At 35.0% G+C, this 21,395-nt stretch overlaps 1 protein-coding gene across 5 annotated transcripts in view; it reads left to right on the top strand.

The window, feature by feature from the left end:
- The first annotated feature begins 55 nt into the window (after positions 1-55).
- LRRCC1 (leucine rich repeat and coiled-coil centrosomal protein 1) overlaps positions 56-21,395 on the top strand; it is a 37,695-nt gene continuing 16,355 nt past the window's right edge. Inside the window, exons 1-9 of one of the 5 annotated variants that reach the window (XM_004766956.3) lie at positions 56-189; positions 2,518-2,723; positions 3,005-3,070; positions 6,047-6,214; positions 8,867-9,042; positions 9,133-9,339; positions 18,013-18,209; positions 18,458-18,605; positions 19,760-19,908. In XM_004766956.3, coding sequence (XP_004767013.2) covers positions 101-189; positions 2,518-2,723; positions 3,005-3,070; positions 6,047-6,214; positions 8,867-9,042; positions 9,133-9,339; positions 18,013-18,209; positions 18,458-18,605; positions 19,760-19,908 — 1,406 coding nt within the window. In that variant the 5' untranslated portion in view covers positions 56-100. The remainder of the gene's footprint in view (positions 190-2,517; positions 2,724-3,004; positions 3,071-6,046; positions 6,215-8,866; positions 9,043-9,132; positions 9,340-18,012; positions 18,210-18,457; positions 18,606-19,759; positions 19,909-21,395) is intronic. The other 4 variants (XM_004766957.3, XM_004766958.3, XM_004766959.3 and 1 more) reach the window with 4 other exon arrangements.

The raw sequence follows: 21,395 nt of genomic DNA, 5'->3' as shown, positions 1-21,395 counted from the left end.
CCCCCTCGGACTGGACTTCCGCTCACCGAGAAGGCGTGTTCCGGGCTCTCCCACCCAGCTCTGGGCGCCGGTTAAGACCACGGTCCCCGTCACCGGTGCCATGGAGGCGCCGGTGGAGGCGGAAGTCGAAAATGAAGACGGCGACAGCATCTGCGGGGATTTGTGCTTCATGGACAAAGGCCTGCGGAGGTAAAGGGTGCTCCGCAGCCGGGAGCGGCCCGCGCGTTCCGCAGGCGGCCGCGGTAGACAGCAAGCCGCCCCGGAGCCGGGGCGCCACAGCTCCACCCGGACGGCACACAGACGCTGTCTGGCTCCCCGCGGCCTTACTGCGCCGTAACTGCTCGTCTGAAGTGCCAGGTCCAACGAGTCCTCATTCCTTTCCTCCTTGGCCTTCTGAGTAGCCTGGACACTGCCCTACGATCTCATTCTCCACCAGTCTTTGGCCCGCCTCCCTCTTCCCTGGTTCTCCTTTCTTGACCGATTATTCTTCCTTTGCCTGCGCTGTCGTGGTTGGTCGTCTCGGGTTCCGTCTTGTGTCTGCTCCTCTTTCTCTTATCTTGACAAAAAGTGGCGCTTTGGTTAAATTTGGCAACCGTGGAGGGAAGGTTTACTGCTCTTAATTAGGTTTTCCTCGATTCTCTTTGCCGCCCTTCTAATTTCTCCTTTGCAAAGCACTATGATCCATATATACATAAACTTTTTGGGAGTACTAAACATCCTATTTAGCTAATCATTTCCGTCTTACATGCAGCCCAAATTTATGCATGTCTTACTAGGGTCTTGATTCTTTACTAACTGACCCCTGTCTACCTTTTCGGCATTAACCTCTTACCATTTCTCCATTTCTCTGATTAGCCATAGTGATCTACAGGCAGTTCCTTGCTGTGCGCGAACAGCACTTGCTGTTCCTTCGTGGCATGCCCTGCTTTATGCGGAACCTTGCTGCTGAAAATTAAACCATCCTTTTCTGGATGATGATCTCAAATCTGCCAGAAGACCCCAGGGAGATGGCTTTTAAAGGAATATTTACATTTATGTTTAATAGGTGCCATTTACTGAACGCCATCTGTGTGTATATACCATATATGTTATCACTACTCCTCACAATAATTCTACAAGGTAGTAATTTTACAAGTGACAGATCTGAGATTCAGAGGATGTAAATAGTGTTCCCAACTTCTTCCGGTTGGTAAGCCACCAAGTGCAAATTCAAACCTAATTTCAAATTCTATCTAATTCTATCTAATTTCACTTTATGCTTTTTCTACTGTAGCAGATTATCTGCACAGCACTAATTTCCAGAAACTGAAATGTGTGAGAAAATAAATGACTGTCATTAAGAGCATGTGTTAATAGCAAGCACAAGGATAGCTCAGTAAATGACAGGAGCTAGGGAATTGGAAAACACTTCAGCAGTGACATTTAGAGATTGGTAGTTTCAAATTTACAAATGCTTTATCTTTTTCTGACACACATTATTATGTGCTTCATTCTGACATACTTTAAGTGGTTTTGATTTTTGATTTTGAATTGAGATTCTTGATTCTAATTTGGAAGCACACCAGAATTCCTCATTTTCCTTTTACTCCCTGACCACTAAACTTCTCACTTCTCTGCTGCCAGAGTTGTTTCCTCCGTAGTAGCTGCTACAGAACATTGAACAGATGCCCATGACGTTGTGTGGCCCCATTCCCCACGGTCCCTCTGCCCAGCACTACTCAACTATATGCACTGTAGTTTTTATTCCTGAAATTAACATCCTTAGGAGAGGTTCTGGTTATAAATAGCTGTACTTGAGAGAATGAAGAGAGAGTTCTATTTAGGGGAGGTGCATTCCAAATGTATAGAAGGAAGGATGGACTTTTTTTTTCACTAAAAAGAGTAATAACTAGTGGTTTCTTTTGAAATTCGACTACATTCTGAGTTAATAGCTGTTGCAGACAGTAAAGAAAGTAAGATTACAAAGTACAGTGCCAGATCTGGACTTACACTGCCTCAGGTAATAACTATAAGAACTTGGACAAGTTATTTAATTTCTGCAAACTTCAGTATCCTTATGATACCTATTGCTTAGAATTGTTGTGGAAATTAAATTAAATTAAATGAGAGAACAGAGGTTTAGAGAGGTTAACTCATTTGTTCAAGTAATTTAGCAAAAAAAGTAGTAGAATGAAGATTTGAACTGGGGTATTATGATTCCAGCATCATTACAATTATAGCTTTCATTATATGCTCATGACTTGGTTGCTTATAGAAGGTAGAAATACCCAGGGTCACTTGCCTCTCTTGAGTGGGTTTCTTCTTTATCTGTATGGTCCAGAATACCGATTAGTGGTAAGAAGCACTGTATCTTACAAGATGTTAAAAGGCTACCGCAAATAGGAAGGATTTTATTATAAGATGAGTAGAGCACATGCATATCATCTACATGCTATTTGGTTGATCTTAATTACATTTGGTCATAATTTTCAAATCTGTTTTTTACTTGCTTTTGATGATCTATATTTTCTCTTGTAGCATATCAGAATTATCTTTAGATTCATCCCTTCATGCCATCAATCTTCATTGTAATAACATCTCAAAAATCGAAGCCATTGATCATGTTTGGAATTTACAACACTTAGATCTGTCATCTAATCAAATAGATCGAATTGAAGGGCTAAACACACTGACAAAACTGTGCACTTTAAATTTGTCCTGCAATTTGATCACAAGAATAGAAGGTTTGTAAGTGATTTTCATGTGATATTTTGCATAAGGAAGATGATTTAAGTCCACTTTCCTTCTTCCCAAAAGAATGGAATAAATACTATCATAAACTTTTGAAAACTGATTTAAAATTTACTACATAAAAGTTTTCTTCCAGAAAAGTAAACAATTTTTAAGTATTTTGCAAAATACCAATAAAATTGATTTCACTGTTACCAGACTATAGATTTGCTTCAAAACTGTCTGAAATAGTATTGTAATCTATATAGCATTATTTTATCTTATTTTATTTTAGGACTTGAAGCACTAACTAATCTGACTAGACTGAATTTATCTTATAACCAAATAAATGATCTTAGTGGTAAGTAGATAATCTTGTGTTTTCTATAATGCTGAATGTTTGCCACATGTGAGGAGTTAGGCTAAGCTCAGCATGCTGAAAACTGAATAATCCTATTTTTGACCAAAAATGCCATCCAGAGAGTGTGCTTCAGTCTTAAGTCTTTTTTTGTTGGTCCCAAAGCTATGGCTAAATAAAAAATAGGAATACAAACTAGGTGAAACTAGGTGATCAGTAACAGAAAAAAACTTGGATAGGAGGGCCTTACTTCAGGAGAATAAGGTTTTAATCTTAAATAATTGGTCAATATGCTATCATATAAAGAATTATATAAATTATTATATAATATTTATTATTATTATATAAGGAATAGTTCCAGTAGAACTTTTTACAGTGATGAAAATATTATATCCTTTCCGACATGGCGACAAATAGCCAAATATGTCCTTGAGTGCTTAAAATGTGGCTTGTGCGGTGCGGAACTGAATTTGTAATTTTAGTTTAAATTTACAAAGCCACATGTGACATGTGACTACCATATGGGATCATATAGCATATTGGACCATACTACATTCCAAAGGCTGTATTGTAAATTGAAGATCAAATAATTTTCTTTTTGACTTTTAAGCAGGTCTAAGAAGGTTAAACAATTTTACCTATTTTTTAATTGATTAAAATGATACACTGGTAAAATGAACAAAGTTTCTTGATTATTCTAAGAATTATCTCTTAGAACTGGCAGAATTCTTCTAATTATCATCATAATCCTGGCAATATTTGAAACAGTCTTATTCATGTGTTTATTTTTCTCCCATACTAGAAAAATACTAGCCTATTCCAGGTATTTCATATACAAAAAATTAAAGCAGTCTACTCCCTGCTGTTAAGCCGGAATAGCAAAAGTATATTAATTTTTTAAAACTTTTGCCCCCAAAGATGTGAAAGTAGTGGAGTTGAGTATTAACCCTAGCTCTGTCACTGATGTGGTGATGTTGAGCAAAGAATATTACTGTTTGGATGCAGTTGCCTTATCTGAAAAATGTGAGTCTTGGATAAGATTGCTCATTCATTTACTCAACAAATATTTATTGAAGATAACTGTATCAAATAATGTTCTGTAGTGATAAAAAAAAAACAACAGATAGATAAGGTTCTTGTCATAGGGCATACCCTGTAGTGGGGAAGAAAAGCAAAAAATAAGATAATGTCAGCCCCTCAAAAATAAGCAAAAGATTTGAGCTAACCATTTCCCAGGAGGAAATCTAAATGGCAAATTAGTAAGCACGTGAAAAAAAAATGTTTAGCATCTTTAGTGATTAAGGCAATACAAATTACTACTTCATACCTACTAGAATAGATAGTTTTGAAATTTATAATTTATAATGCAAAATACTGGTGAGATTATAGAGCAACTAGAATTTGCATACATTGTGAGGAGAACTGAAAATGGAACAACTACTTTGGAAAAGAGTTTGAACGTTTCTTAAAATGTTAAACATACACTTACCATATGATCATGCAGTCCCTCTCCTAGGTATTTAAGAGAAATGAAAACATGTCTGTTCAAAAACCTTTACATGAAAGTTTATATCATTATATAGCTTTTTATATAATATTGTTTATATGATTCTTTTTTTTTAATGTTTTTTTTTAATTTATTTGACAGACAGAGATCACAAGTAGGCAGAGAGGCAGGCAGAGAGAGAGGAAGGGAAGCAGGCTCCCTGCTGAGCAGAGAGCCCGATGCGGGGCTCGATCCCAGGACCCTGGGATCATGACCCAAGCCAAAAGCAGAGGCTTTAACCCACTGAGCCACCGAGGCGCCCCTGTTTATATGATTCTTTATAATTTTCTGAAACTGTAAACTATCCATATGTCTGTCACCTAGTAAACAAATTATGATTCATCCACCTGATAGACTACTGCTTGACAATAACGTGAATAGATCTAAAAAGAATTAGGCTAAGGGCAGGGAGACACAGAAGGATGCACTCTATGGTTTCATTTATATGACATTCTGACCAAGACAGGTTATAGGAGCAGAAATCAGATCACTAGTTTCCAGGGGTTGAAGATGGGACACATTGACTAGAGTGATGAAATGTTCTGTATCTCAGTTATAGTAGTAGTTACACAACTGTATATGCTTGCTTATGTACATTGAGCTGTACACCTGAAAGGGTTCATTTAGTGACTTCATATCGGATTATAATAAATATGAAGAAAATATAATAGACAACTATGTAAGTTTTAATAGATAGTTCTTAGAATGATAGTAATTTATGTGTTCAATAAAGGCAGTGTATATGATAAGTGTATGCAAAGACACTAAGGCATCTTTAACCTTGTCATGATAAAGGAAGAGAAAGATGGGTAATATGGCTAGAGCAATGTGGCTAGAGCATAGCAAATGAGGGATTAGTGTGCTAATAAAAGAGATGAGAAGGTAGGCAAAGGCCAGGTCACAGCTTCATACTCTGGGTAAAAATGTTTTCATATTATTCTAGGTGCAATAGGAAGCCATAAGAGGGCTTTAAACAAGTGACATACTGTTTTTAAAGGATCACTTTGGTTGCTGAGTGAGTGAAGAATGGATTTTAAGAGAATCAGAGTGGAAGTCAGGTGACCAGTTAGGAAGCTATTTCAGTGGTCTAGGTGAGAGATAATGGAGACTTGGACTAGGGTGAAAATAGTGTAGAGGAACACATGTACTTCTATGAGAAGTACATGTGTTGACCTTGGGAGGTCCATACATTCTGTTTGAAGAGAACCAGGGACCAGGAACCTCTGGGCTAGGGCTTCAAGAGATGCTAAATCTGTTTCTTCAAAATAACAAATGTCTTTACTCATACTGTTTATTAGGTATAGCTATTGGCAGACTTCTTATTAATGCTTCTTTGCCTCAAAATCTACTCCGTATAGAATTATTTTTAATTAGCTGTTGGAAAAATGACTTTGGTGGCTTCAAAAGAGTTTTTTTTTTTCCCCTTACTGCAGGTTTGATTCCCCTTCATGGAATTAAACATAAACTTAGATATATTGACCTACATAGCAATTGTATAGATAGTATCCATCACTTACTTCAGTGTGTGGTAGGATTGAACTTCTTGACTAATCTTATTTTGGAAAAAAATGGAGACGATAACCCTGTCTGTCATGTACCAGGTATGAGCAATTAATACTTTTTGTAACAGTAATACTTTATGTAACAGTTAATATTCAGAGCTCCTTTGTTTCCTGTAACTGGTATTTGTGACCCTTTAATTTGTCTTAAGCTTTGCAACTTTTTATAATATATTTGGAAAAACATAATTGCAAATAAGTAATTTTTTCAAGACAAATTCAGTTAAAAGAATGTTTATCTGATAAATAATTCTCTTTAGACAGTTTTATATTTTTTTATTTATTTTCAGCATAACAGTATTCATTATTTTTGTACGACACCCAGTGCTCCATGCAATCCGTGCCCTCTATAATACCCACCAACTGGTACCCCAACCTCCCACCCCCCGCCCCTTCAAAACCCTCAGATTGTTTTTCAGGGTCCATAGTCTCTCATGGTTCACCTCCCCTTCCAATTTCCCCCAACTCCCTTCTCCTCTCTAACTCCCCTTGTCCTCCATGCTATTTGTTATGCTCCACAAGTGAATGTTTCAAAATTAGATTGTTATGATCTTTTCTTAAACAGTATAATACTCTGCAGCCATAGTATTATACTAAAAAAAGAGAATGTGGACTCTTTAGCTATTGATAGGCAGTTATCTCCAAGATACACTGTTGATAGAAAAAAGCAAGCTTGTTTGAAAGCATTCCATGTGATTGGTTATCATTTGTATGCAAAGGGTAACATATGTGTGTTTAATTGCTGATTATATATATGAAATATCTAGAAGGCTATACCAAAAATTGTTAACAATGGCTACCTCCAGTATTAAGTAGGTAGGAATCAGGAAATGCAGAAAGGGTGGAAAAGGTAGCTGGGAATCAGGAAATATTAAGAAAATTTTTTCCTGTGTACCTTTTTGATTTTGTTTGTGAATATGTTAACTTAATAATATGATATATAGAAGGTTCTGCCAAAAAGCCATTTGATCTAATTCAGAATCACTGAAGTTGGTAAATACAAAGCAGACCAGACTACTATTTCTTATTATCACTTATTTCAAATGGCTTAACCAAGCAATAAGATACAAATGTAAAATACGAATATATACTCTAAAAAAAATTTTTTTTTAAGATTTTATTTATTTATTTGAAAGACAAAGATCGCAAGTAGGCAGAGAGACAGGCAGAGGGAGAGAGAGGGAAGCAGGCTCCCTGCTGAGCAGAGAGCCTGATGCGGGACTCGATCCCAGGACCCTGGGATCATGACCTGAGCCGAAGGCAGAGGCTTTAACCCACTGATCCACCCAGGCGCCCAACTCTCTAAAGATCAGCTTGAATGGAAGTTGGCTACAGAGTTGGGTCCAAACTGTCATTAATATGCAGCTGTATGAAGGCTTTTCCCAGAATAGAAACCCATTTTGATAATTTTATTTCACAGAAGAATATAATAGATGTGGGATGAAATATTTTCCTAAGGCCGTATAATAGAGAGTCTACCTAAGTATCAGGACAGACCTCAGTTTTCTGGGGAAACCCTGTTTTTAGGGGTTTCAAGTTTCTAAAACAACTTTATTTTTGTTTTCTGTACTCACCCAAGTTGGATTTTTTTCCCCCTAACAATTTGTCTAAGAATCTCTGGTACCTACAGTTTGAACCTTTGTTTTTCACTTTATTTGACGAGGTATTTCAATACGGTTGCCCTCCCCCTAGAATTGAAAGGATACTTACTATTACTAAAATAACTTTTTTCCCTTCAAAATTTCTAATATTGATTTGCTAGATTCTTTCTTTCTTTTGGAGTTCTTCCAACCACTTCATTGGCCTTTTTAGAAATACTTGGTTTTAACATTATATTTCAGCAAAGTTGAAGTGTTTCTTTTAGCCTAAACACCAAATGTAAATTTGTCAGATTTCTCATATTTCATTATACATAGAAAATAATCTTGAGTAGCTTATAGATTACCTATCTTAATCTTAATTATATCTAATTTCAGGGAGAAAGATGGGGACATTTAATTGTAAAATAAAATAATACTTATAATACTAAAATAAAATAATATTTAAGGCCTCATTAGCAAAATTCTGAATTTCTGGTGGTTACCCACATTATCCTGATTTATATTTATATTACTCATATTACAAATAAAAGACATGTTTGGCTTTCTGTTCAGAATAAATTTACCAGTATCATGCATTTATAACTTTGAAGCAATTTTACAAAAGATAAATCCAGCAATAATGATTTTTAACTTTCTGATCATCACCAGGAGGATTATGTGGGAGGGGTGGTGGAGAGTGTTTGTTTGTTTTATAGTTAAAATGATTACATACTAGGGACGCCTGGGTGGCTCAGTTGGTTAAGCAGCTGCCTTCAGCTCAGGTCATGATCCCAGCATCCTGGGATCGAGTCCCACATCGGGCTCCTTGCTCAGCAGGGAGCCTGCTTCTCCCTCTGCCTCTGCCTGCCATTCTGTCTGCCTGTGCTCGCTCTCTCCCCCTCTCTCTCTCTGATAAATAAATAAAATCTTAAAAAAAAAAATGATTACATACTAGAGAAGGACTAAGTAGCTTTTCTTACAAGTATATTAGTTGTATTCCAGGACTAATTTTATCATTCAGGTGATATAGCTGGTAGGTGATAAATTTATTGTATTTGAGAAATAATTAACTTTTTAATGCCTGACTTTTCATTTTGAATAATTTGTTTCCAAGGGTACAGAGCAATTATGCTCCAGACGTTGCCACAGCTTAGAATCCTAGACTGCAAGAACATATTTGGTGAGCCAATAAATTCGTCAGAAATAAACTCATCACGCCTACAGTGCTTAGAAGGTCTTTTGGATAACTTAGTTTCTTCTGATTCTCCTCTAAATATAAGTGAAGATGAGGTATGGTATTGTTTTTTTCTAATAGAAAAGATACCTTCAAATTTTAATTCATGTAAATTTAAAAGATTTTGGTTTGTTTCTGTATCATAGATAATTGGTAGTATGCCAGTGGTAACACCACCCATTGATGAGATAGTTCCCTTGGATCAGTTTGCATCACCAACAGATACTGGTTTGACATCATTTATATCTATATGTCCATCTTCTGAGCCGGAGAAAGTTAACAATGAAAACAATTTTCATAACGACATGAAACTTCAGAAATTAGATGATCAAATTTTACAGCTTCTCACCGAAGTAACTATTTTTCCTATATTTCTAAGCAGTGTGTGTTGGGGAAAAAAAAAAAAAGTAGTTAAGAAAAATTTAAAATAAAAATAACATATAAGCTAACCAACCCAAAACGATTTATACTTAACATTCTGTTGTGTATGTATGGTTTTTTTTTCCTTTACAGAAATAAGATTCTGTTTCCTAATAGTAGTAGAAAATGATGACATACTTTTTTAACTTTTTCCTTATTGTCCTTCAAATGTTTATTATTAATTCCTTTATTCTGCTGTACATCACATTTTTTTCTGTCCAACCAACCTTTTGACCTTGAGCAAACTCAGAACTCTTCTGACTCAATGTTTATAAACATAGAGGATACGTGAGTTACTTTGGGCCTCTACTATCTACAGTTGATTAAAGGTTAAAAGTACTTCTAGAATTTAGAGCTGAATGACAGGTTAACTTACATAGTTCCTGCTTCAGTTTCTGTTTACAGCAGACCCTCACCAAATTAATCTTTACTTTCCTGAGATATTCTTTACCCCTGCTACTAGTACACTGGCTTTTAGAATCTTAGAATTGTGAGAATGGACAATGCCTAGATTTTATTGCTGTTTGGGTCTCCAGTGCTGTAGCATTCTTGAATGTGATCTACAATAACAGTTGTTTTCTTAAGCACCACACTTCTCAGAATGCAGTGGATTATTATTTAGCCCCTATCTGGGTAAAGGATAGACATATTGTGGTACAGGCCAAAGACGCTATTAGTCAAATGTCAGTTTAACCTAGTTATTGTAATTAAATTTTAATATTCAAAATTTTTTTCTCCAAATGAGGGGGGTGTGGAGTAGAAAATGCTAATAGTAGAATTATGGTTCAAAAGGTTTTTAATAATTCTGAACTATTATCATAGTTATAACACTAACATGACAATGCTAGATAAACAAAAAGTCTGCCTTAGGGCAGCAAATGAATAGGGCTGTAAGGATTTGTGTGTGCTAGAATACCCTAGACACCACGTGAGGCGCAGAGGTACGTAGGAATAGACCTGGGATAAGAATACCAGCTTATATATTCTTTGACATCCTTGATAACGTGTCACTGAGCTCTTAGTTCTTAGACTTACTGTTTCCTCAGATTTCATCGTTCCTCTTTTCTAAAGGCTGACTCTTCTGCCAGTGTCAGAACTTAGATTTAATTTTAATAACCTGAATTTGAAGTGAGCTTTTGCAACTTCTTTAATGCCATCCTCATTTCATTCTTACCACAACCCAATCAAGTAGCTAGGGATCAATATATCATTCTTATTTTATAGAAAAGAAATTCAGGAGTTTATGTAAGTGTCCTTTAGTAGTAAGAGTTGAAGCTTCAGATCCAAATCTCTGATATCCAGCCCGGTATTCTTTCCACCAATATGCTTCATACTCGGTTATAGTGATAATTCTTCCTACTTTGTAACCAAAAATAGGAGTCTAGCTATCTGGGGAAAAAACATGATTCATTGCTCTGCATAATAAAAAAAATTAGGTGAATGCTAACTTGTGTGAAAGGTAAACAAACAGTTTTAATTTCCATTGATGTATATACTCAGTGTAATTTCAAAAGTAGTAATTTATAAGTCAGGTCATAAAATTACTGAAAATGTGCTATATTACCATGATGTTTTTTCTTAACTATGAGACTTAAAATTATTTCACTGATTTTGAGGTTCTCTGTGAAGACTTACGTCTTTTAGTTTTTCCCTATCATTTTGCTACAAAATTTTCAAACTTAGCACAAATTTGTAAGAATTTCATGGATACCAGTATACCCAGAAACTAGATTCCACTGTCAGCAGTTTACTTTGCTTATATCATGATATATCTATCCATTTATTCGTTGTTCAAACTATCTTATGACACATTTCAAAGCAAATTATGTGCATTGGTATATTTCCCTCAAAATATTTAAGCATGTATATTATTAACTGTAAAGTTCAGTATTTTTTTAACCATATCTTTTGATGTAAAATACAGGTACGTGGGAGTGCCTGGGTGGCTCTGTCATTAATCATCTGCCTTCCACTCAGGTCCTGATCCCAGGGTCCTGGGATCAAGCCCAACATCGGGCTCCCTGCTTGGGGAGCCTGCTTCTCCCTCTCCCTCTGCCTGCTGTTCCCCCTGCTTTGTTCTCCCTCCCCCTTTCTCTCTCTCTCTGTCAAATAAATAAATAGAATCTTAAAAAAAATACAGATACATGTTTTCCCTGAATTGACAATATACAAGTATATACCTGTTACCAACTTCTATGAAGATAAACATAACCATCATCAACATCACCCATTCCCAGTCCCCCCCCACAAGGCAATCACTTTCCTCCCTTTTTCACCATAGATTATTGAATGCCTCTTCCAGAACCTAATGTAAAAGCAGTTGTACAATACTCCTTTGTGTAAGGCCTCTTTAATTCAGTATAACTTTGAAATCATTCCATGTTGTATATCTGTTCTTTAGATCTTTTTTATCACTCTCAGTAGTTGTTTCAGTATATAAGTTTTACATACCTTTTATTAAATTTATTCATAATTATTTTCTTTTATAACATTGTAAATTGAACCATTTCTGTGGTTTCATGTTCCATGATTGCTACTTGTTTGTGAAATACTGTTTATTTATTTATTGATATATATCTGTATCTATATCTTGGATCCTGTGACCTTGCTAAATTTATTTAATAGTGTTAGTACTTTTTTTTTTTTTTTAATTTATTGAGAGAGAGGTAGTGAGAGAGAGCATGAGCAAGGAGAAATCAAAGGGAGAAGCAGACTCCCCATGCAGCTGGGAGCCCGATGTGGGACTCGATCCCAGGACTCCGGGATCATGACCTGAGCCGAAGGCAGTCGTCCAACCAACTGAGCCACCCAGGCGTCCCAGTGTTAGTACTTTTTTTATATATTCCTGGTGATTTCCTACATAAACAGTCATATGGAAACAGTTTTCCTTCTTCTCTGACCTTTATGCTGGCCCTTTATGCTTTATTGCGATAGCTAGGGTTTGCAGCGCAATACTGAAGATGAATAGTGACAGTGGGCACGAGGATCTTATTCCTGATCCTCAGAGAGCCTTCTATATTTCCCAATTAAGTATGTTGTGAGTCTTGTGTTTTTCATAGATGTCCTTTATCAAGTTAAGGAGTTTACTTCTCTTCCCAATTAGCTGTGTTCTGATGTTGAATTTTTTTTGCTAAATGCTTTTTCTGCATCTGTTGAGATGATCATATATTTTTTTAATTTTGACTCACATGATAGTATAAATTACATTGATTAGTTTCCAGATTTTAAACATGTTTCCAGATGTTAAACATTACATTTTGGGGATAAACCTCATTTAATCATGATAAATTATCTCCTATATAATTGGATTCAGTTTGCTAATATTTTATAAAGGTTCACAATTTCATTAGGGATATTTGTTTTTACTTTTATAGTGGCATCTTTGGTATCGATACTAGATTAATGTTGCCTACCTAAATGAGTTGAAAACTGCCCCACTTCTCTAAAATTTTCTAAAAAATTTTTATAAGATTGGAATTAATCTTTCTTAAATGTTTGATAAAGTTCACCAGTAAAATTATCTGGGCCTAGAAGGTTTGTGATAATGAATTCACTCTCTTTAATAATTATAAGGCAACTCATTTTCTATCTCATCATGTGTTGCTTTAGATAAGTTGTGTTTTATAATTTGTCCATTTCATCTAATTTGTCAGCATAAAATTATTACAAATATTCTCTTACTGTCTTTTTAACATCTATAGGATATGTAATGATAGCCTTTCCTTTATTACAGATAATGATTTGTGTTCTCTCCTTTATTTTATAATTTTTTAATTAACTAATTAATTAATTAATTATTTTATCTTGGTCAGTTTAGCCAAGGGTGGGGTACCTGGGTGGCTCAGTTGGTTAACCGTCTACCTTTGGCTCAGGTCATGCTCCCAGGGTCCTGCTTCTCCCTCTCCCTCTGCCCTTCCCCTTTCATCCCCACCTCCTGCTTATGTTTCCTTGCTCCCTCTCTTGCTCTGTCTCTCAAAGAAATAAAATATTTTTTTTTAAAGATTTTATTTATTTATTTGACAGAAATTACAAGTACACTGAGAGGCAGGCAGAGAGAGAGAGAGAAGGAAGCAGGCTCCCTGCTGAGCAGAGAGCCCGATGCGGGACTCGATCCCGGGACCCTGAGATCATGACCTGAGCCTAAGGCAGCGGCTTAACCCACTGAGCCACCCAGGCGTCCAAATATTTTTAAAAATTTAGCCAAGATTTTGTTTCTCTTACAAAGACAGTTTCGTAAATTTTATTTGCTTTCTGTGTTTTGTATTATTGATTTCTACATTTTATTATTTCTTCTTCTTACTTCGAATTTACCCTTCATTTTTAAGCTTAATGTAAGTGCTTAGATTATTAATTTTAGAACTGTCTTCTAATTTAAATTAACCATCTAAAACAGTAAATATTTTTAAGCACTGCTTTAGCTACATTTCACAAATTTTTATACATTTGTTTTCATCATTGTTTACCTAGAAATATTTTCTAATTTCTCTTGTGATTTATTTCTTCATCCAAGGATTATTTAGAACTGTCTCATTTAATTCTCAAGTATTGTGGTTTCTAGATATGTTCTGTTAGTAACTTCCAATTTATTTTCATTTTGTCAGAGAACATTTTGAAATTTACTGAGACTTATTTTATAGCCCAGCATGTGGTCTGTCTTGGTGATTGTTCTTTGTGCACTTGGACAGAATGTTTATTGTACACTTGTTAAGTCAGGATGGCTGGTAGTTTTTTCAGATAGCTCATGTCATTACTGATATTTTTATCTAGTTCTATCAGTTATTGTTACTGATTTTTTTAAAATTTACTTGTCTGATTTTATCATTTGTATGGAAGATGTTAAAATCTCCATCTAAAAGTGTTTCTCCCTTTAATTTTCTTAACATTCACTTATTATATTTTGAACCTCTGTTATTAAGCACATACATGTTTATGGCTGTGCTATCTTCCTAATGAAGTATTCCTCTTTGTCTTGGGAGTATTCTTTGTCTTGAAGCCTGTTTTATCTGATATTATATAACCATTTCAGCCTTCTTATGCTTATAACTTAAGTGATGAATTTTTTCCATCAGTCAGGTTTTTGTTTTCTTTTTAAATAACGGCGTTATTGAATTATAATTCGCTTACCATGAAATTCAGTGGTTTGTACCTATTACCAGTCACTACCATTTTCTTCCAGCCCTAGACAGCTACTAGTGGATTTTATTTTTATATGGATTTGCCTGTTCTGGAAATTGCATATAAATGGAATCAACTATATGTGGCCCTTTGTGATTATATTCTTGCATTTAGCATGATGTTTTCGAGTTTTGTCCACTTTATAGCATATATCAGTACTTCATTATTTTAAAAATGTAAGTTAATTTATTGTATGGATATACCACATTTTATCCATTCTTCATTTGATATGTTAATTTGGGTAATTTCCACTTTTTGACTATTATGAATAACACTACTGTGAATATTCAGGTATATGCTTTTGTGTGAACATAGGTTTTCATTTCTCTTTGCTATATATAGTAGTGAAATTGCTAGGTTAGATAGTAACTGTGTTTAACCTTTTGAGGAATGACGAGACTATTTCCAAAGCAACTGCACCATTTTACATTCCTTCTATCATTGTATGAGGGTTCCAGTTTCTCTACATCCTCACCAACTTGTTATTATCTGTGGTTTTGATTGTAGTCATCCTACTGGGTATGAAGTGGTAGCCCATTGTGGCAGCCATTTTCTTTTTACTTGCTTTATCTATATATTGAAGTAAGTTTTATATATTGGTGTGTCCTGTTTTTAATTCAGCCTGGCCATCACTCCTTTTGAAGAGTCCATAGTCCATTGACATTTACTATAATTGTTGATGAAGTTGGACTTAGATATACCATTTCATTGTTTGCTTTCTGTTCACTTTTTTATTCATTTTTCTACTTTTTCTATCTTGTATATTTGTTATAATCCAGTCTTAATTTGTATTTGGTTCTTTAGTCATACTTTTTATTTCTGTGTGTGATAGCTCTAAAAATGGACTTTTCAATACTATATTCATATAAAATGTAGAATTCTTATATCTATTACACTTCGTTATAGTTGCCAAATGTATCTCATTTGGCATTATAAACTCCAGAGACAGTGTTTTAATTTTTGCTTTAAAGGAATTAAGAGTAAAAAATATTTAAAAATTATTTGTATTTACATGTATATAAATCATATACGATGGGCTCCTAGGTGGCTCAGTCAGTAAGCATCTGCCTTTGGCTCAGGTTACAATCACAGGGTCCTGGGATTGAGTCCCACGTCCATCTCCCTGCAAAGTAGGGAGCCTGCTTTCTCTCTCCCTCTGCCTGCTGCTCCCCCTGCTTGTGCTCTCTCTCTCTCTGTCAAATAAATAAAAAAAAATCTTTTTTAAAAAATAAAAATAAATCATATATGGTACTTTCTTTCTGGAGATTTAATTTCCTTGTGTTATTATTTTCCTTCAGCCAGGACTTTCAGACTGTACTTACTGTAGCAAATCCTATAGTGGCCATCTGAGGACAACAAATTCTCTTCATTTTGCTTTTTTGAAGGACACTTTTTGCTGAATATAGGATTCTATATTGACAGCTTTTTTTTTCTCTCTTTTTTTTTCCCTGTCTCCTGGCCTCCATAGTTTTGAATGCAAAGTCAGCATTAATTAGAATCCTTGATTTTCTGTATATAATATCTCATTTTTCTTTGGATGCTTTCAAGAATTTACCTTTACTTTTGATTTTCAGCAATTTGGCGACATTGTGCTTAAGGATACTTTTTCTTCATATTTATCTTACTTAAGGTTTCTCTGAGTGTTTTAAGCCTATAAATTGGTCTTTACCTAATTTAGGAAATTTTTGACATCATTTCAAATATTTTTCTGTCCCATATTCCCTTTTCTTAGATTCTGCTTAGACCTTTAGATACTCTTCTATGGTTCCCTGAGACTCTGTACATCTTACCAACTTTTTTCCCACTGTGTTCATTTTAAATAATTTTAATAATTAAATAACTTCAATAAACTGATCTTCAAGTACACTTACTCTTTCATCACCCATTCTCTTCTTAAGACCAGCCAATTTTTACTTCGGGTGTTGTATTTTTCAGTTGTACAATTTCAATTTTTTATAATTTCTTTTTCTCTACTGAATTTTTCTTTTCATTAAAGACAAGCATATTTTATATCATTGAATATGGCTATAATCTTTATTTTAAAGTTCTTATGATTTTTAATTGAAGTTTAGCTGATAAACAGTGTTACATAGTTTCAGATATGTAACATAGTGTTTTGACAAACTGTGTATTATGTTCACCACAATTGTAGCTACCATCTGTCCCCATAAAATGCTATTACAATTCCATTGACTGTATTCCCTATTCTCACTTATTCACTCCAGAACTGGAAACCTCTACCTTCTAATCTCTGACTCATTTCGCCCACCCCTTCATCACTTCCCCTCTGGCAACAACCAGTTTGTTCTCTGTATTCATGGGTCTGTTTTTGGATTTTTTGTATGTTTGTTCATTTGGTTTTTTTTTTTAGATTCCACTTACACATGAAATCATAGTGTTTGTTTTTCTCTGACTTAAATTTCACTTAGCAGAATACCCTAGGTCCATCCACGTTGGTACCATGTTGCCATCACGATGGCAATATAATTCTTTGTTATAGTTAAGTAATACACCATTGTTCTTTCTGCTTATTTGAACATTTGAGTCCTCTCAGGTTAGATCTCCATTGATCGTGTTTCCTTGGAGAATAGGAGAATATCCTGGACATGGTGGACGTTATGCTGTGGAGACTTTGGACGCTATTATAGCTAAGCTCTCTGAAGAATGTTGATACTTTTGTCATAGCAAACATTTAACTTGCTTTCACTTAAACTATAAATTTGTCTCTTGGGCAGCAATTCTTTTTTTTTTTTTCTTTTATCCTGTACTGGGCTTCTTATGGTCTGTACTATCCAGTGATTGTTCAGCCCCAAAAGTCTGGTTTTTCAACCCGAGTTTTAAGACTCCTTGTGTACTGCTGATTGTGGTAAGCTCTCAAGTGAAAAGTGTAAAAACAGAACATCCTGTTCTGATCATTTTTTCCAACTGTCCGCTCCTCTCAAGAATAAGCCTTCTTGGGACGCCTGGGTGGCTCAGTTGGTTAAGCAGCTGCCTTCGGCTTGGGTCATGATCCCAGCATCCTGGGATCGAGTCCCACATCGAGCTCCTTGCTCGGCAGGGAGCCTGCTTCTCCCTCTGCCAATGCCTGCCATTCTGTCTGCCTGTGCTCGCTCTCTCTCCCTCTCTCTGATTTAAAAAAATAATAATAATAATAAGCCTTCTTTTGTTTGCTGTCCAGGGCCTCCAAATAGTTTCTGTTTCTAGTTTTGTTTATATTTTTCCTAGAGTTTATCATTGCTATCTTGAGAGTCAACCTCGTAGGAGCTTCCTTGTGCACACCAGAAGCTAAATTCCATGTCTTTAATTCTGAACGTACCTAGTTTACAAACCTTTAATCTTGTAAAAAGTCATAATGTCCTGGAAATTTCACATTTAAATCTTATATACTCTACTGAACTTTTAACAAACTTTTGTTGGTTTTTTTATTCTAGACTTCTGATTCTTTAGTAGATAATGTTCCTGAGAAAGATCTCAGACCAAAAAGAGATACAGATATGACTTCTGAAAGTGACTATGGCAACAGAAAAGAATGTAATAGAAGAATTCCTCGAAGATCAAAAATCCCATATCATTCCAAAACTATTCAGACTATTAAGCACCACAGTAAAAACAACAACCCTTTTATGAGGTAATTGTTTTTGTCTTAGAAATTCAAATGAGGCACACAGACAGAAGTTAATACTTTTGGCTTATTCCTTTAAGCTTTTTCAGAGTGATACTACTTTTCTAATGTCAGAGATTTGATTGGTTCGGTATATATATATAAATTTACAAAAGGATCTCTTTCACTGATAGACTGTCATTACCTAAGTTGTGCAAACTAGTATAAATACTGTACATTTCTTTGGGTTATTACCTATGTTTTATTCTTTGCAGCTGTAATCGTAAAATGAAACCACCTTTCTTTAAAGATTTATATATAAGATCATCTTTAGCAAATTGTAATATGTTAGAAGAAGCAGAAGAACAGAAGACTGAAATCATTAAAGTAGACAACAGTAGCTCAGAAGATCCCACTTACCGGGTATGATATGAGAGATTAAGTGGGCATCTGGGTGGCTCAATTAGTTAAGTGTGTGACTCTTGATCTCAGCTCAGGTCTTGATTTCTCTACTTAAAAAAGGAGAGAGATTAAGAAAAAATGAATGTGAATAGTCTTAGTTTTAAATATGAAATTAGTCCCAGTAAAATAATGCATGTTTTTATGAGCAAAAAATATTGAATATAATTTTATGGGGGAGATGGATTGGGTCATTTTTCCCTTCCTGACTTCTAGATTTTGTGTATCTTTGTAATTTGTAAAGGAATGGAAATTAGACATTTATCTAAGGTCAGATTTTAGTGAAGTCATTTGTGATAGGTTTGTGGAGACAAAAAACAGATCAAAATTTTCAAGTTCTTATTTCTTAAAACAGTGGTTCCAAACTTTGGGGTCTCGGACCCTCAGATCCATAGCTAAGGAGATTTACGGGTCTTCTCAGAGAAGATTTATGCACATTCAAAAAATGTGTTTAGTGTCAAGGTTTTCATGACTCTGCTGAAGTCTGGTTTTGAAAGCATGGATCCCAGATTAAGAGGCGCTAAAGAAGGGTACCTGGCTGGCTCAGTTGGAAGAGCATGAGACCCTTGATCTCAGGATTGTGAGTTCAGGCCCCCACGTTTGGCAGAGAGCTTACTTTAAAAAGAGAAACAAAACCAAGAAAAAAAAATCAGGCCTTCAGGAATTTAAATATTCCTCAGTATTTGCCTTAATAATTCTCCTGTAGTTAAGAATTTTTAGTACACACTGATTTTTATTTTTCTAATATTAACTTGTTTTGTTTTAACTTATGAAGTGCTAGTTACACTTTCGATTATAATGTGCACTGTTCTTCCAGTAGTATAATTGCTTTTTTAACAATTTCAAACCTTCCATGCCTGTCCTCAAGTAAAGTGCCTTTAATGCTTGAAAATAATAATTATCATTAGGACAAAAGTAATAGCAGCTAGCATTTATTGAGTGACTATTATTTACCACACACTGTTCTGCCCTGTTCTGTATACTTTACTTCCACTAACTTAATTCTAACCACAGCCCTTTGAATTAACTATTATTCCTATATTATAAATGAGAAAACTGAAGCAGTGAGAGGTTAAGTAACTTTTGCTGGTTCATATAACACTATTGTTTTCTTTCAGACACTTATTGAACAACTAGAGCAAGAGAGAGAGAAGAGATGGAAAGCTGAACAAGCTGAAAAGAAACTTATGGATTATATTGCTGAACTACACAAACATGCAAATGAAAAAAAAGATATTCATAGCCTGGCTGTACTTACCACAGATAGGTAAGGGGAAAATCTGTAAACTGAAAGATCTCTCCTAGAGCAAAGAATACTAAACCTGGAACTGGAATACTTTAGTATACAGTAGGTGTAGTAAGATTAAAAACAATGTATGTGGTTTTAGTTTGTTTTGAACTAATTTTAAAGATTTAATGCTTTTTTGTTATGTAAATGGAGGATTCAGGGTACACTTACTTGTGCCTTCAAGCTGGGAAGTGTTAGATTGAAAATAAGTATAATAAATGAAGAAGAGCAAAAGACTAAAACAGGGATTGGCATTTTTTTTTTTCTATAAAGTGTTGGTTTCTATAAAGAATAGGGATTGGGAAACTTTCAGCTTCGTGAGTCATATTTGGTCTCTCTTGCATATTGTTTTCTACAGTGGGCTCTGATACTAAATAACCCTGGTGTCTCTGCTTTTCTATCTTCTCCATTCCATTGCTCATTTTATCTGTTTTTTTTTTTCTGTATACTCTAATGCAGTTTTGTCTTATTCTATTCTCTGAAAATACCAGTTTTCTGAATTATAGTAACTTTTATCTTCTGTTTCCTGCAGATAATTATTTCTAAGGTTATGCTTTTCCTCAAAGGGTTACAAGACTTCTCCATAGAGTTCTTGTTGATTTTTATCTCTTATTGTTCTTGAATGAGCACTGTGTTTCTGGATTTAGTATTTGCCAACAAGTACAGTTTGGGAAGTTGCTTTCTGTTCCATTTCCTGTCTGTTTATACAGTGGATAAATTCCTTTCTACTATCTTAATAGATTAGTAAGTTCATGTACACAGCCACTAACCCAGTTCTCAGGTTCTTTTAGGTATTTAACTAGTAAAATTTTATGATACTCATGTGGTATTTTCTATCCCCAGCAGCTATTTTTCTTGTACTTTGTAACTTTGGATTATAAGGAAAATTATAATACCCATCATGAGTTCTATGAGAACCTCTCAATTATGCAAGCTGTGATGCATTATACTATTACTAGCCCTTCTACACCACCCACCAACTTCCTGCTTTATTTGTTTTAGGAATTGCTATCTTTGATACAAGAAGATACTAGACAGAGGTAATGGAACAAGATGGATAGATTGACAATCTCTGACTACCTCAGAAAAACAGCACTCTCGTTGCCATTAGGTACCTAGGTAGCTAATAGAGTGGGATAGTAGATTTATAGAGCTTCTGTGACCTTGAGTCATGAAAGAGAGAGAATTTATCTTCGTTCCCCCCCAAGAAAGATATGGTTTTATGAGGTTAAGCCCGAGTGTTCTAGTTGTTTTTCTTTTAATTTAGTTTTGTTTGCCTTATAATTGAAATTTTTTCCAGACTTTGGCATGTTTTTTCTTGTTTTTAATTTTATGTGTATGAATTTTTGCTTTATTCTGTATTGTAGGTATCTTTTAGTGGTATATTTGAGGAAGCAGTGTCTGGGGCTGCTAGCCAGATTCCATTTAAATTGAAATTTGGGCATACTTCATCTTTATCCTTCCTT

Source organism: Mustela putorius, unplaced genomic scaffold, assembly GCF_011764305.1.
Source record: "Mustela putorius furo isolate JIRA1106 unplaced genomic scaffold, ASM1176430v1.1 tig00003846_pilon_pilon_pilon, whole genome shotgun sequence".
NCBI classification, from domain to species: domain Eukaryota; kingdom Metazoa; phylum Chordata; class Mammalia; order Carnivora; family Mustelidae; genus Mustela; species Mustela putorius.
This window is presented reverse-complemented; position numbering and strand designations above follow the sequence as displayed.